The sequence below is a fragment of the Pocillopora damicornis genome, chromosome 7, assembly GCF_964200805.1.
Source record: "Pocillopora damicornis chromosome 7, jaPocDami1.2, whole genome shotgun sequence".
In the NCBI taxonomy this organism is placed as follows: domain Eukaryota; kingdom Metazoa; phylum Cnidaria; class Anthozoa; order Scleractinia; family Pocilloporidae; genus Pocillopora; species Pocillopora damicornis.
The window spans coordinates 13490162-13504566 of NC_142676.1; the positions used below are offsets into that span (position 1 = coordinate 13490162).

The 14405-nt window shown below is 40.2% G+C and overlaps 1 protein-coding gene across 1 annotated transcript; it reads left to right on the forward strand.

The window, feature by feature from the left end:
• Nucleotides 1-274: 274 nt before the first annotated feature.
• LOC113675779 (uncharacterized) lies at nucleotides 275-4837 on the forward strand. The gene is made up of 2 exons (XM_089213632.1): nucleotides 275-2474; nucleotides 2718-4837. Exons 1-2 carry the CDS (start codon nucleotides 275-277, stop codon nucleotides 4835-4837), a joined length of 4320 nt encoding a protein of 1439 aa, XP_089069758.1.
• Nucleotides 4838-14405: the final 9568 nt, after the last annotated feature.

Here is a 14405-nt window from a genome sequence, read left to right on the forward strand (position 1 = left end):
TTGCAAGGAAATTGAAAATTTACTGAAGGTAATTCCGTCCAAACTTCATGCAGGCCAAAGCCCAGAAGTAACCAAGAAAATTATTGACTTTCTCGCGGAAAAGTGGAAGGTACTGGAAGAGCTACACACGAAATAACTTTCTGGAATAAATGAAAGAAAGCGCTTAGAAGAGGTACAGAATCGTTATTCTAACCTGAAACGTAGTACACATGACGTCATTAATGAGTGCGAAGGTTTCTTGCAAAAATTGGGCTCTCCACCTGGAAAGGTTAGAATGGATCCTGGACTAACAGACCAGGACGTGGAATGTGATGACAATGTGTCAGTTTACTCTAAGTCTTCTAGTGGATCCGGATCATCACGTAAGAAATCGCTGAAAAGGGCGCTTCTCTCGAAAATGAAACTGGACCTGGCAAGGGCTAGGGCAAAGGAGAAAGCTGAAGCAGCTCGAATGACATACGAACATAAACAAAGAATGAAACTTAGGCGCCTAGAAGAGGAAGCAACATTAGCTGAACAAGAATGGAAGATTGAAACAGAGTACAATGATGAGGGAGGTCTGACAGCTGGTGCTGCTAGTTCCTTGGATGCTACCACGTTCCTGGTTGATAAGAGACCACATTCTACTCCGGTCACTTCTGACAAAATTGAGGCCAGTGTATCTGACGCAAACCCAGGAGCTACCTCCGCCACTGGTAAGGAGACCGTATCCCAACTGAACCCTTGTACAGAAACGTCAGCCACCCCAGTGTCGGGAATTTTGAAGCCTCAGGACAGCATGAAAACTCAACCGAAGGCATCCCTTTCAAGGATAGAGTCTAATGTCTCCAAGACCCTTGACAGCGTGAAATCACCCCAGTCCTTCAGAGTACCCAGTGTCCAACAATCACAGAGGGCTACTTGTGGCGACCACGCCCCACATGATCCTGTCGCAGCAATGTGGAAGGCTCAAATGCTGGGTGGTATGCAGCCAACACGGTTTAGTGGGAATCCAGTGGATTTCCCCTTCTTTCGTGACCAAATGCGTACACATCTTGAAAGTGATTTGCTTACTGATTCCCAGCGTGTTGAATATCTCCCAAAGTTTGTTACTGGAGAAGCTTTGGAAGTGGTAAAGCGAAACAGAGGCTGTTCATTTAACGACAGCATGAAAACCCTTGAGGAATGCTTTGGTCAAACAATAAGGGTAACTCAAGCATGCATAGAAGATCTTGTAGCTGGGCCAAGGCTGACCTATGGGGATAATATTGGACTCATGAACTTTTCTGAGAAGCTGAACGCAGCTACAAAAATTCTTCAAGGCGACATTAAACGTGAAGCAAACGTCGCAACAAACCTCAAGCGTATCGTTAGCCGTCTTCCTAATGACCCGATCATCAAATGGCAAAACGAAAACTATGAGATTGTTAAGAGCGGAAGGTCTCCTCAGCTGAAGGACATTGCTGCCTTTGTGAAGAGACAAGCGTCCATTAGAAACGACCCAGTGTTCGGAGGTCAAATGTTGAAGCGAGAGTATAAAGAGCCCAAGGCGCCTCCCAAACCTCCAATAAGGAATCCCACAATTGGTGCCACGGATCTTGAATTTAAACCTCCCGCCCCTGGCTTGAGAAGCTGCGGAGTCTGCAAGTCTAAGCGTCATAAACTTCAACATTGTCCTATAATCAAGAAGTGCGAGCATGTTGCAGTCCGAAGACAGTATGCGGCCTCCTGCGGCGTTGAAAAGCCTGGGTATGGTTCTAGCTCGTGCCCTGAACCGCCCGCATGCTCAAAATGCCCAGGGCGTCACCTTAGTCTTCTGCATACTGACAAAGTTCAGGATGGCCGCCGTCCTAACCCACCCAATAATAAGGAGTCCAACGACAAAGGTGACAAGCCCCCAGCCATCTCCCATCCTGCTAGTCACGAGGGAGCGAATACAGGTCAAGCTGCTAGCATTACTTCAGACAAGCCTGAACCAATATCCATATCGTCAGCCGGTTTGTCTACCGCCGAAACACAAGTTTTGTTGAACGTTGTACCTGTCATTGTCACCGCGATGAATGGTAATATTGTATCAACCTACGCCTTTCTAGATAGTGGCTGTACAGATACCCTCATCGACCGTGGTTTAGTTGATTATCTTGGTATACAAGGAAAACCTGAGCAGATTGGAATTAATACAATCACGAACAGTGGCAAGGTCATAGAGTCCAATCGAGTATCCTTCAGCTTGAGTTCCGTGGAGAGTTTTGGAAAAAGCATTGAGGTCTCTGAGGCCTATGTCCTACCTGGCCTTAACCAGTCGCAGCGAGCATTGCCAGAGCGAATTGATGTCCACAATCACCCTCACTTGTGTGACATTGAGTTTCCAGCAGTTGACATTAAGAGAGTGTCCATTCTTGTGGGAAACAACATCCCCTATGCACACATCCAGAAGGAAGTTCGAGTCCCTAAAGATGCAAGGAAAGGACTTTATGGTTGTCGTTACCCCCTTGGTTGGTGTGTTTGCGGTTGCTATGGTAGCAAGAATCCCCCGTAAACTTTGTTTCAGTTGATCACAAGCCCGTTGATCTCATTGAAAGATTCTGGAAACTTGAAGATCATGGAGCAGTTAAGTCAGGAGGAAGGCCCCTCTCGATTGAAGACAAGAGAGCGATGCAAATAATTGAAGACTAAACGTGGCATCTTTTCCACTGTTTGCTCCCTGTTCGATCCGCTGGGGTTCGCTGCACCTGTAGCACTGGCTGCAAAAAGCTTGGTGCAAGACCTGTGGAAGGCTAATGTTGGATGGGATGAGCCTCTGGGTGAAGAGTTTTTGTCAAGGTGGAGGTCGTGGAAAACTCAACTACCTTCCTTGTCGCAGTTGCGTATTCCGCGATCCTATTTTCTGCGAGATGGCGACCCGCAAGACTGCAAGTTGCAACTCCATGTCTTTTCAGATGCCTCAGAAGTCGGATACGGTGCATCGTCCTACCTACGAGCTGAGTACCCGGATAGTCAGGTTCATTGTACCTTTATCAAGGGGAAGGCTAGGAATGCACCAGTGAAGTTTGTTAGTATTCCCAGACTAGAGTTGCAGGCAGCAATACTTGCAACTCGCATGTGTAAAATGCTGCGAGACGAATTAGATCTGAACATTGACAGGACATTGTTGTGGACTGATAGTGAGATAGTGTTGCACTATCCAAAGAATGAGAAACGAAGACTTCAAACCTTCGTAACCAACAGAGTTGAAGAAATAAAGGGGCATTCACCCGTGCATGATTGGAACCATGTGCCAGGGACTTTGAATCCCGCAGACTATGTGTCAAGGGGATTGACCCCATCTGCTCTGACTGTTGATCACAGCTGGCTTCGTGGACCTAAATTCCTGTGGGGACCAGAACATTCCTGGCCGAAGCAAGAGTGTAGAACTGCGCTTCGTGAAGATTTGGAACTGATGAAAGAAACTCATGTACACTCTCTGGAACTGAACCCCGATTCAGTTGTGGCGAAGAAAGGGAACTCGAAATTTGAACCCATCAAAGATCCTATGGATGATCCCTTCCAAGTGCTTGTAACAACCTGCTCTGATTGGACCCGCCTTAGACGCAAGGTAGCGTGGCTCTTACGATTTACGCAGTTCATTAAAGATAAAGGAAAGGTCCAGACTGGAAGGTTGACTGTTGATGATTTGAATGCAGCTACATTGGCTATCGCAAGGATTGTACAGGGCTCAGCATATGCACAGGAGATAAAGGATCTGAAGTCGAATGGTGCCATCAAAATATCGAGCAAGATTGCAGCCTTGAATCCCGGATTGGATGCCCAGGGAAAACTAAGAGTCAATGGACGTGGCCAGCGAAGAGTATCTGAACCTACCATGGGCCAGAAAATCATTCTGCTCAGGAATCATGCTGTAGCCGAGAGGATTGTTCGTCACGTCCACCATTTCATTGGTCATCTGGGGCTTAAGCACGTGATAGCCAAGTTGCGGGAAGACTTCTGGATTCCTCAAATCCGCGTTCTAGTTCGCTCAGTCCTTAACCGATGCGTCAGGTGCAAGAAAGTCCTCGCTAAACCCACGAGCCAACAGATGGCACTTTTACCAGAGGCACGCCTCATGGCATATGAAACACCTTTCTCATACACTAGTATGGACCTTTTCGGCCCCTTGCATGTCAAACATGGCCGAGGAACCACAAAGCGTTGGTGTTGTCTCTTTACCTGTTTAACTACCTGTTGTGTGCACCTGGAAGTTGTTAACTCAATGGACACAGATGGTTTCGTCATGTGCTTGAGGCGCTTCATCAATCGTAGAGGCGAAGTGAAAGAGATTCGTTGTGATAATGGCTCTAATTTTGTGGGAGCTCAGCGCGAGCTAAAGGAGAGTCTCGAGAAATGGAATCAGGGGTGGATTGAGAGTGAGCTTATACAACATGACTGTAAATGGATATTTCAGCCCCCTACCGCTTCGAGTATGTCTGGCGTGTGGGAACATTTGGTTCGTAGCGCGAAGACAGTCCTGAAGGCTATCTTGGGTGTACACGTGGTCATAGACGTGGTCTTGCAAACGCTGCTCACCGAGGTCGAGCGTGTTTTGAACGACAGAGCCTTAACTGCAAACTCTGATGATCCCAGCGACTTTGAGCTGCTAACGCCTGGACACTTCCTTATGCAGCGCAAAGTTATTTGCTTACCACCTGGAGTCTTCGACAAGTCTGACATGTATAAGAAGAAGTGGAGGCAAGTGCAATATCTTGCCAATCAGTTCTGGGAGAGGTGGCTTAAGGAGTATTTATCCAGCTTACAGACTCGGGCTAAATGGCGGAAGGCGTTACCTAACGTCAAACAAAATGCGTTAGTGTTGCTAGTCTAGGACAACACCCCAAGGGGGCATTGGAACCTCGGACGTGTCATTGAAATGTACCCAGGCCCGGATGGCCTAGTACGAACTGTAAAGGTTAAAACTAAGGACAGTGTCTACGTTCGCCCTATCCAGAAACTTTGTTTGTTGGAAAATGACTTGGAGTCCATGTGAGAACCCAGAGTTGGGATGCTTTGGGAGATCGCCCCAAGGTGGGGTGGATGTTTGGACCAACTAGCGACCAAGCACGAATTGTGGACTTATATTAGGTAGCACATGTTTCAGTGCGAGAGTAATTTCGTGTCAGGACCTTGGGTGCTGTGTTCATTTTGATTGTTGAAGTTTTGTGCTTTTCCTACCCGTTTATCGCATAGAAATATGTAAGTAAATGCGCCTCGTTTTGCAGTTTCGCTTTCGCCCAGTGGGTTGTTAATTTAGGTTCTCGTTCTCAGTTTTTACTGTAGGTGTACGAAGATCAAGTCAAAACAGCACGCAATGTCAAATGGTGAAAATGTTTAAATTTAAAAGAAGGTTTACTAAATCATGGAATGACTTGTATTGGTGCGGCTACGCGTAAAAGAGTTCTCTGCATATCGTCCCCAACAGTTTTAGGTGGTCATTATCCATTATTTTTGGAAGTCGATGCTGATGAGAAAGAAAAATGTTTACGGTTATTTCCTCCCTCGAACATTTTACTATTTAGGTACCAAATAATCTTGATACTGAAGATCATTGCATCCTATTATGAAAAATTTACCCCTGATTGCTTTGTCAACATGTATGATGTAATACAGCTTGTGATTTGTGGGATTTTCACATGTAAACTAGAACTACCTGAAGAGGGTAATGATGTACTTAATGCAAAGCGTTTTAGTACAAAGTCTGCTTTTCTCTAATCTACCTGAAGGTGCTTTTTATATGCTAATAACACTTGCACAGCCCAGTCAAAATGTTTTTTTTAGTAATAGTCAAGCAGGCTGTAGTAATTATAGGCAGCAGAGTCCAAACCTCTTCCTGGAAAGCAGTCTGATAGGTGTGAAGTCAGTGGAAGGTACTTCATTGTAGGTGGCCAAATTACAGGCTGTCAGCCCATTTTGAGTAAGTAGTTAACCTAAAGATTGGCTATTTTAACTAATTTTATTGAGAGCCAAATCCTGTAAGGCTTATATTCTGTATTAGTTTGAAGTGTTACTTTTGTTTCTTATTTTGCGGTAAGTTGGCTTTTATAGCCATTTTTTCTCTCAAACATTTTTTTCAGCCTAGTCAAAATGTTTTTGAGAAGTAGGCAAGCTGGCTATAGTAATAGGAGGTAGAGGCCAAACCTCATCTAGAGTAGACGCCTAACAGATATTTTCTTGTAGACCGCCAAATCCCTGGTTACTGGCACATTTTGACTGAGCTATTTGTTATTTAGCTACGAAGTAATCTTATTATTAAAGATTACTACTTTCCTTTTTAATAATTTGCTGCTGATTGTATGCTGTATATAGCTTATGATTTGTGTGATTTCACAAGTAAGTTAGAATTACCTGAAGATGGTAATGAAGTACTAGATGATGTACTTTATGCAAAGCAATTTTGGCACAAAGTCTATGCCTTGTCCATAGGTGATTTTAACATGCTAATAAGACTTGTAATTCGAATAATATACATCAGCTGGAATAGGAATGTTAAAAGAAAAATAATAATAGTTAACTATACCAAGTTTCAGTTTTATGTCCAAATGAAGCACTTAATTGAAGATCACCGCACTGATCAGGCCCAGAAGGCCAAAAGAGTGCTGTCTGCTGTTAGTTTAATTTTTGTCATTGCTATTTATTTATTTTATTTATCAATGTTTCATTGAGTTATAATACATTGATCTCTTTTAATAGTGCAGGTTTGCTCATGTAACCTAATCCCACATGTATGTATGTACAATCTGGCAATAGTAATAGGCAGCAGAGGCCAAATCTTATCCTGAATAGAAGTCTAACATGTGTGAAGTCGGCAGCTATTTCATTGTAGGTGGCCAAATTGTCAGCTGCAGCACATTTTGACCTGGCTGATTGTATGTGTTATGTATGTGCACTTCTTTTTAGGTGCTAAACAGGTCAAAGTACCAAAAAAACCTCTCTGATAGCTTGGCAATCCAAGATGTAAAAATTTTTAATGATAAGGTAAAGTTTGATCATTCTTAAGAGTTTGCATCTGTTCTAAAAGTTTTGGGGAGTGTCAGGGGAGCATTATGTATGCAAATGTATTTAAGAGTAACAAAAAAAAAATAAAAAGAACTGGGGAAAAAATCCCAATTTGCTTTAAAAGTTTATTTTATTAAGAGCATAACCCTGGATATAGCTTGAGATTTGTGTGATTTTCAAAAATTGTTAGGTTGTTATGTAAACTTAATTAATAGGAACCTTGTTAATTTTCAGCTTCAAGAACAAGTACATAATTGCAGGGAAAGCTGACTGATTGAAACTGGGACAGATGTCATGAGATTTGTACAACAGGTTGGCCTGGGAAGGACCAAGAATAAAAGAATTCATTGATTCTCTTACAACTTTTGTCTCCGTTGTGTGCTTCTGTGGAGCTTAGTTATTGCTGTAGAAAAGTTTTTCGAAGGGCCCTTGAGATCACTCACTTTTGAGCTAGTTGTCCCTAGGGAAGAGGATACTTGTGCTTACTATCTCCCTTAGGGGGGGTAAAGGGTTAAAGACTGATTCTTCTCCAGTAGCCACAAGTATCCCTGCAAATAGAAATTTTGAACACTATTAAAGGGCTAGTACCCTCATTTCATTAATTGAATTTCTAATTTAGTGTAAGTTATGGCAAATAATGAATGTAAATTCATCTTGGTTGTACAGGTTATATCCAGCAATCCTTAAACGAAATAAAAAGGTGTTTTTCTGAATTTAGAAAAAGTGTTCTTGCTTCTAAGTAATTGCATGGTATGTCATTCAGTTAACGATCTAGCAGAGTTTTTGTTTGAAATGCCAAAATCAACTTCATGAGTTAGGACAATAAAAAAAATAAGGCAATAAGCAAATGTTCATGTGTATCCTTTATGTCAATTTGGGCTGAAAAACACGTTTTTTTGTTTTTTTTTTTGGCAAAAATGAGCTTATTTCACGACTAAAAACGATGCCAACAAGTTTAAACGAATGTTTTCAGCAAAAAACCGATAGAATCTGCGAAAAAACACTGGAATCCGGCTACCACAGAGTGTTTGCAGTAAACATTTAGGCAAAAAAAAGCCTTAAAAACCGAAAAAAAAATTTATATTGCGCTGATTTATCCATTTTTTTGCCAAGATAACTGCCAAAATGTTCCGAACTAGCTGAAACTACATGTTTTTCACAAGATCGCGACAAAATCTGTCTAAAAACTGCAAAATACGGCAGAAATGTACGATTTTTGCAGAATTTTTTCGCTAAAGTTGACAAAAACACAATTAGAAGAGAAAACACGTTTTCGTTTTTTGCCAAAAATGAGCTTATTTCAGTTTTAAAAACACTGCAAATAAGCTAAAACAAAATGTTCTCAGCAAAATAGCGCTAGAATCTGTCGGAAAACACTAAAACCTAGCTTAAACTTAGTGTGAATTGCTAAAATGGCCCGAATTGAGCATTTTGGCAGTTATTAGGGCACAGATTTGATTTTAAGCAAACTTTAAAGTAATTACTAAAGTTTAAAGCCAAGCAAAGTACCAAAAAACAGAAATTGGATGTTTTCAGAAAAAAATTCCAACCCTCAGCGTAATCATGATCCCACCCTAACCCAAGCCCTAACTCTAACTCTAGCTACAAACTATCCTAACCCTAACCCTAACCCTAACCCTAACCCTAACCCTAGCCCTAACCCTAACCCTAACCCGGGGTTAGGGTTAGGGTTAGGGTTAGGATTAAGAATGGAACTTATCACTCCAGTCAAAATCATGCAACTGGTTAAAATGGTCCAACCAGCTAAAACAAGATAAAATGGCTTAAACGGTGAAAATATTTTAATTTCGTAACATGATCCAATTGGAAGAAACGATCTCACTTGGTTAAATGGTGCAACTTGTTAACATGATCCAACTTGTTAAAACGATGCCAATATCTATAATGGACAAACTGGTTTAAATGGTCCAACTAGTTGAAATGGTCTAACTAGATAAAACATGTGTAATCAGTGAAAATGGTCTTACTACTAACTGGTGAAAATGGTCTTACTACTTACTGGTCAAACTGGTGGAAATTGTCTTACTGGATAAAATGGTCCAGCCCCTGACTCAACCATCTAAAGTAGCCAGTGGGACCACTGAAAATGACTAAACTTGAAAAGTGAGTCAAGTCGTGAAAATTATTCCTCTGGTCATAATAATCCAACTGGTTAAAATGGTCCAACCAGTAAAAAGGAATACCCCACTCAAAATGATCCAATTACTTAAAATGATCCAACCAGTTAAAATGAATTATCTGCTTAAAATGATCCAACAAATTAAAATGGTCCGACAAGTTAAAGTGATCCAACTGGTTAAAATGATCCAGCTGATTAAAATGGTCCAACTAGTTCAAATCATCCAACTAGATGACCTAATTTATCTGGTTAAAATGATGCAACCTCTCAGCCAACAGGTTGAAATGATCCAACTGGTTGGAGTGATCTAACCACTTAAAATGGTTCAACTAATTAAAGTGATCGAACGGGTAAAAATGGTACAACTAGCTAAAACTACCAAGCAATTAAAATGGTTCAATTGGAAAAAATAATCATCCAGCCAGTAAAACATTTTACACCAATCAAAATTAATCCAACCACTTAAAATGATCCAACTAGTCAAAATTCTTCAAGTAGTTATTTAAGTGACAAAAGTGTCTGGATCTTATTAAAAATAATTTTCGGGGGGCTAAAACCCTATCCCTTACCACAAACCCTAACCCCAAACCCTTACCCTAACCCAAACCCTAACCTTCTCTATTTATCCTGTAAGTGTAACCAGTCGGCCTATCGTTTGTTTTTCAGCAAACTTTCAAGTAGTTACTGAAATTTGCAAACACAATTCAAAAAACCTGCAATTGAATGCTTTTAGAAAAATATTAATGCGAATCCTAAGCATAACCTCACCCTAGCCTTAACCCTAATTTTAACACTAAACCCCGCTAACCCTAAGCATAATTTTACCCCAGCCCTAACCCTGCTTGTAACACTAAACCCCTCTGACCCGAAGCAAACCTAACGCTAACCCTATCCTCAACCCTAATTTAAACCCTTTACCTTAGCTTAGTATTGGTTTTAGGGTTTGGGTTAGGGTTAGGGTTAGGTATAGGGTAGCATAGAGTTAGAGCGAGCACAGGACAAAATAGCATGATTCCGTAATTCGGAAAAATGAAACTCTGTTTCCACATTATTCACTTCTTCCGTGGAGCTGTCATGTTTCCGTTATGATTCCTGAATGGAAACATGACGACATATTTCCGTTGCATTTCTGTCAACGGAATATTATCGTCGCCTGTTTCTGTTACGTTTCCTTGTACGGATTCAAACTTTTATCATCAAGTAAAACATATATATAAAGTGCTGTACAATTCTTGCACCACGTGACCATGAAGTCGCGATCGTTCGAGGACAACAAAGGTAAATTGACGTGCATTAGGTGTGTGCGTTCGTAAGCATTATGTGAAGTCCTAGAAGCTTCGGTGTTTTACACTGAGCTATGTGCATGTTAGTTTTGGAACTCTTTCGAAAACTTGCAAAATTGAATCTTTTAAACTTACTCTAAGCAGCTGGATCATTTGAGCCAGTTTAGTCACTCAAACCAGCAATACAATACTTAGCTAACTGGATAGTTTTAGGGCTAGGGTTAGGATTTTCAATTAGGCACACGCAGTTGTGTGGATGTTGTGGTACATGGGGTTTAGTTGAGTGTAGGTTTTAGCAGTATTTGCCAGTGTTGACATATTTATGAAATTATGGTTCCAAAGTGCGGGTCACTGTTGAGAACCCAAGAAAATAATAAGAAAGTCGCCGAAGGATTAGTCATATAAATAAGTCCAACTCTGGGTCAATGCCAAACCACAAGAAAGTTGTGAAACTCGCGCCAATGTAAAAAAAAACAAAAAAACTGAGGTTCGAAATATGGGTCGATGCTGACATCCCATGAAAATCATGGGGAAGTCGAGGAATTGGTCATAGTACAAACCAACGCCACTTTCCCATGAAAATTAAGAAAGCTGTAGAAACTAGCCAATATATGCTAGAATGGCAATCTTCAATAAAACTCATATCTAATAAGGATGTGTAAAATGGCCAATATCGTTCTTGGCAGAGATACTGGTTTGCCGTGTTTTGGCAGTTATTTTAGCGAATATGGTTTAAATCAAATCTGTGTAAAAACAGTAAAATCAACAAGTTATTGAGATTCGTCAAAATAGGGAGGGTCCTCTTAGTCTAGAGAAAAACTTCTGCCCATGGCTAAAGGCGTTAAATTAATAAATTGATATTGCTGGGCGGCATATCGAACAGGAACACTAAACTACGCCTTTCTCACAGCTTTTTCCCCTTTAACACCTTTCTTCATTCAAAATTTTTTTTAAAGTAAAAACTCGTTTTGGAGGCATAAAGGTATCTAAAGCAACATTTCAAGATTTTATGGCGATCTTGTGAAAAACATGTAGTTCCAGGTAGTTTTGAGGGTTTTGGCAGTTATACAAAAAATTGGTAAAATCAGCCCAGTTTGTAGTGTTTCTTGCGGTTTTTACGCGTTTTTTGCCCAAATTTGACTGAGAACACTGCGTTTTAGCTGGATTAAGTGTTTTCAAATACATTGTATCCTTATTTTGCCAGAGAAATCGTGTTTTTGAACGTGAAATAAGCTGATTTTTTCAAAAAAAAAAAACAAAACGTCTTTTTTAGTTCGAATTGAGCGCTTTTGTCAACTTTTGCGTACAATTTGGCAAAAACTCGTGCGTTTCTGCCGGATTTTGGTGTTTTTAGATAGATTTCATCGCAATTTTGCGAAATAGATGTCATCTTAGCTAGTTTGCAGCGTTTTGGGCTTGAGACCGGCAATAGTGATGGTAGACACTCTTAGCAGAGGTCATTGTACAAGCAGATATTAAGATTTCACCTGTAAAGACAATAAATCAATTGAACACAAGTAAAAGAAGAATAATGGCGGGGAGAGAAGAGGGCTGCACTAAAGATTATGTACTTGTTCTTGAAGCTGAAAATTAACAAGGTTCCTTTAAATTAAGTTTACATGACAACCTAACAATTTGTGAAAATCACAAAAATCCCAAGCTATATCCAGGGTTTTCTCTTCATGAAATCAACTCTTAAAGCAAATTGGGATTTTACCTCAGTGCTTTTTTTTTCCTTTTTATGTTTATTATTTATGTATAAATAATGCTCCCTGACTCTCCCCTAAATTTTCAGAACAGATGCAAACTCTTAAGAATGATCAAGGTTTACCTTAGTATTAAAAATTTTTACATCTTGAATTACCAAGTTATCACAGAGGATTTCTTGGTACTTTAAACTGTTTAACACCCTAAAAGAAGTGCACATACATACTACACACAATTAGTCCAGTCAAAATGTGCCATAGCCGACAATTTGGCCGCCTGCCACAATGTAGCTGCTGCTAACTTCACACTTGTCAGACTTCCATTCAGGACAAGGTTCGGTCTCTGCTGCCTACTACTATCACCAGCTTTCCTTTCACTCAAAAATGTTTTGACTGGGCTTATACATATGTGTGAGATTAGGTTACATGAGTGACCCTGCACTATTGAAAAAGATCAATGAATTATAACTCAATGAAACATTGATAAATAAAATAAATAAATAAAAATGACAAAAATTAAACTAACAGCAGACAGTACTCTTTCGGCCCTCTGGGTCTGATCAGTGCAGCGATCTTCGATTAAGTGCTTAATTTGGACATAAAACTGAAACTTGGTATAGTTAAATAATATTATTTTTCTTTTAATTTCCTATTCCAGCTGATGTATATTATTTGAATTACAAGTCTTATTAGCAAGTTACAATCACCTACGGACAAGGCATACACTTTGTACCAAAATTGCTTAACATCAAGTACATCATCTAGTACATCATTGCCATCTTCAGGTATTTCTAACTAACTTGTGAAAATCACACAAATCATAAGCTATCTACAGCATACAATCAGGAGCAGATTGTAAGAAAAGAATGCAGTGATCTTTAATAATAAGATTACTTAGTAGCTAAATACCAACAAGCCCAGTCAAAATGTGCCAGTAGCCGGGGAATTGGTTCTCAATAAAAATAGCTCAAATAGCCAATCTTGAGTTTTACTGCTCACTCAAAATGGGCTGGCAGCCTGCAATTTGACCGCCTACAATAAAGTACCTTCTGCTGACTTCACACCTTTCAGACTGCTTTTCAGGAAGAGGTTTGGCTTCTGCTGCCTATAATTACTACAGCCAGTTTGTTTACTACTCAAAAACATTTCAACTGGGCTGTGCAAGTGTTACTACCATATAAAAAGCACCTTCAGGTAGATTAGAGCAAAGCAGCCCTGTACCAAAATGCTCTGCATTAAGTACATCATTACCCTCTTTAGGTAGTTCTAGTATACTTGTGAAAACCCCACAAATCACAAGCTATATTACATCATACATTCAAGTCGACAAAGCAGTCAGGGGTAAATTTTTCATAATAGGATGCAATGATCTTCAGTATCAAGATTATTTGGTACCTAAATGGTAAAATGTCAGTGACACACTTGGCTGTGCCTCGTGTGCCACTTTTTTGTTCTTACCACATTTTGACGTCATCTGTGATCTATTACTGAACAGACGCACGGCAACTTGGAATCTATTTGTTTTATATAATAAAGAATTTTAAAAAGTTTTAATGATGACGTCATCTATACGTCTGTCCTCTAATAGATCATAAGTGAGAACCAATCAAAACGCGTGCATAACGCCTATTATATGATTATTTGTAGTCGAAATTACATCCCAAATGTCATGATATTTGAATGAAATTCAGCTTACCCATCTTATGTTTAGACTTCGAAACTTGCTGCTTTTTTACCACCGTTTCAATGCTTTCTTGTTGTTCAAAAGGTGGTAGAGCCATTGCAGATAGTGATTTTTTTTACTTGAGAACCAGATCACGACACCCAAGCCTTTTCACGCTAAAATATTAAACTATTGAGATTTCCTTCGCCGCCGTACGCAGCCATTTTATCTTTCCCTGTATACTAGTTCCCAAGGTTCGAGCCCGAAGGTCTCACAGATGCCATGAAATAATGCTATTCATTATTTCAGGGCGAATTAAGAAGTAACGATAATCATTATTTCGGTGTCGAGATCATGCTGATTTTCGAAATCTCTTGACGACATTATGGGCACCAGTCTAACCCGAGCACACCACTTGGCGGGATTATCGATATCTGTTAATTTGGTGTCATTTAGCAATTACTGCTATCAGTTAATTTCGACTTGGAGGATATGCTGTTCCACAATGGATGATCATTAATTGATGATACCGGTGATGTAGTCCTGATGGTGGATCCCGGCAACCCACGCGGGCATTGGCCTTTAGGTCGAATTCAAGAGGTTTTTCC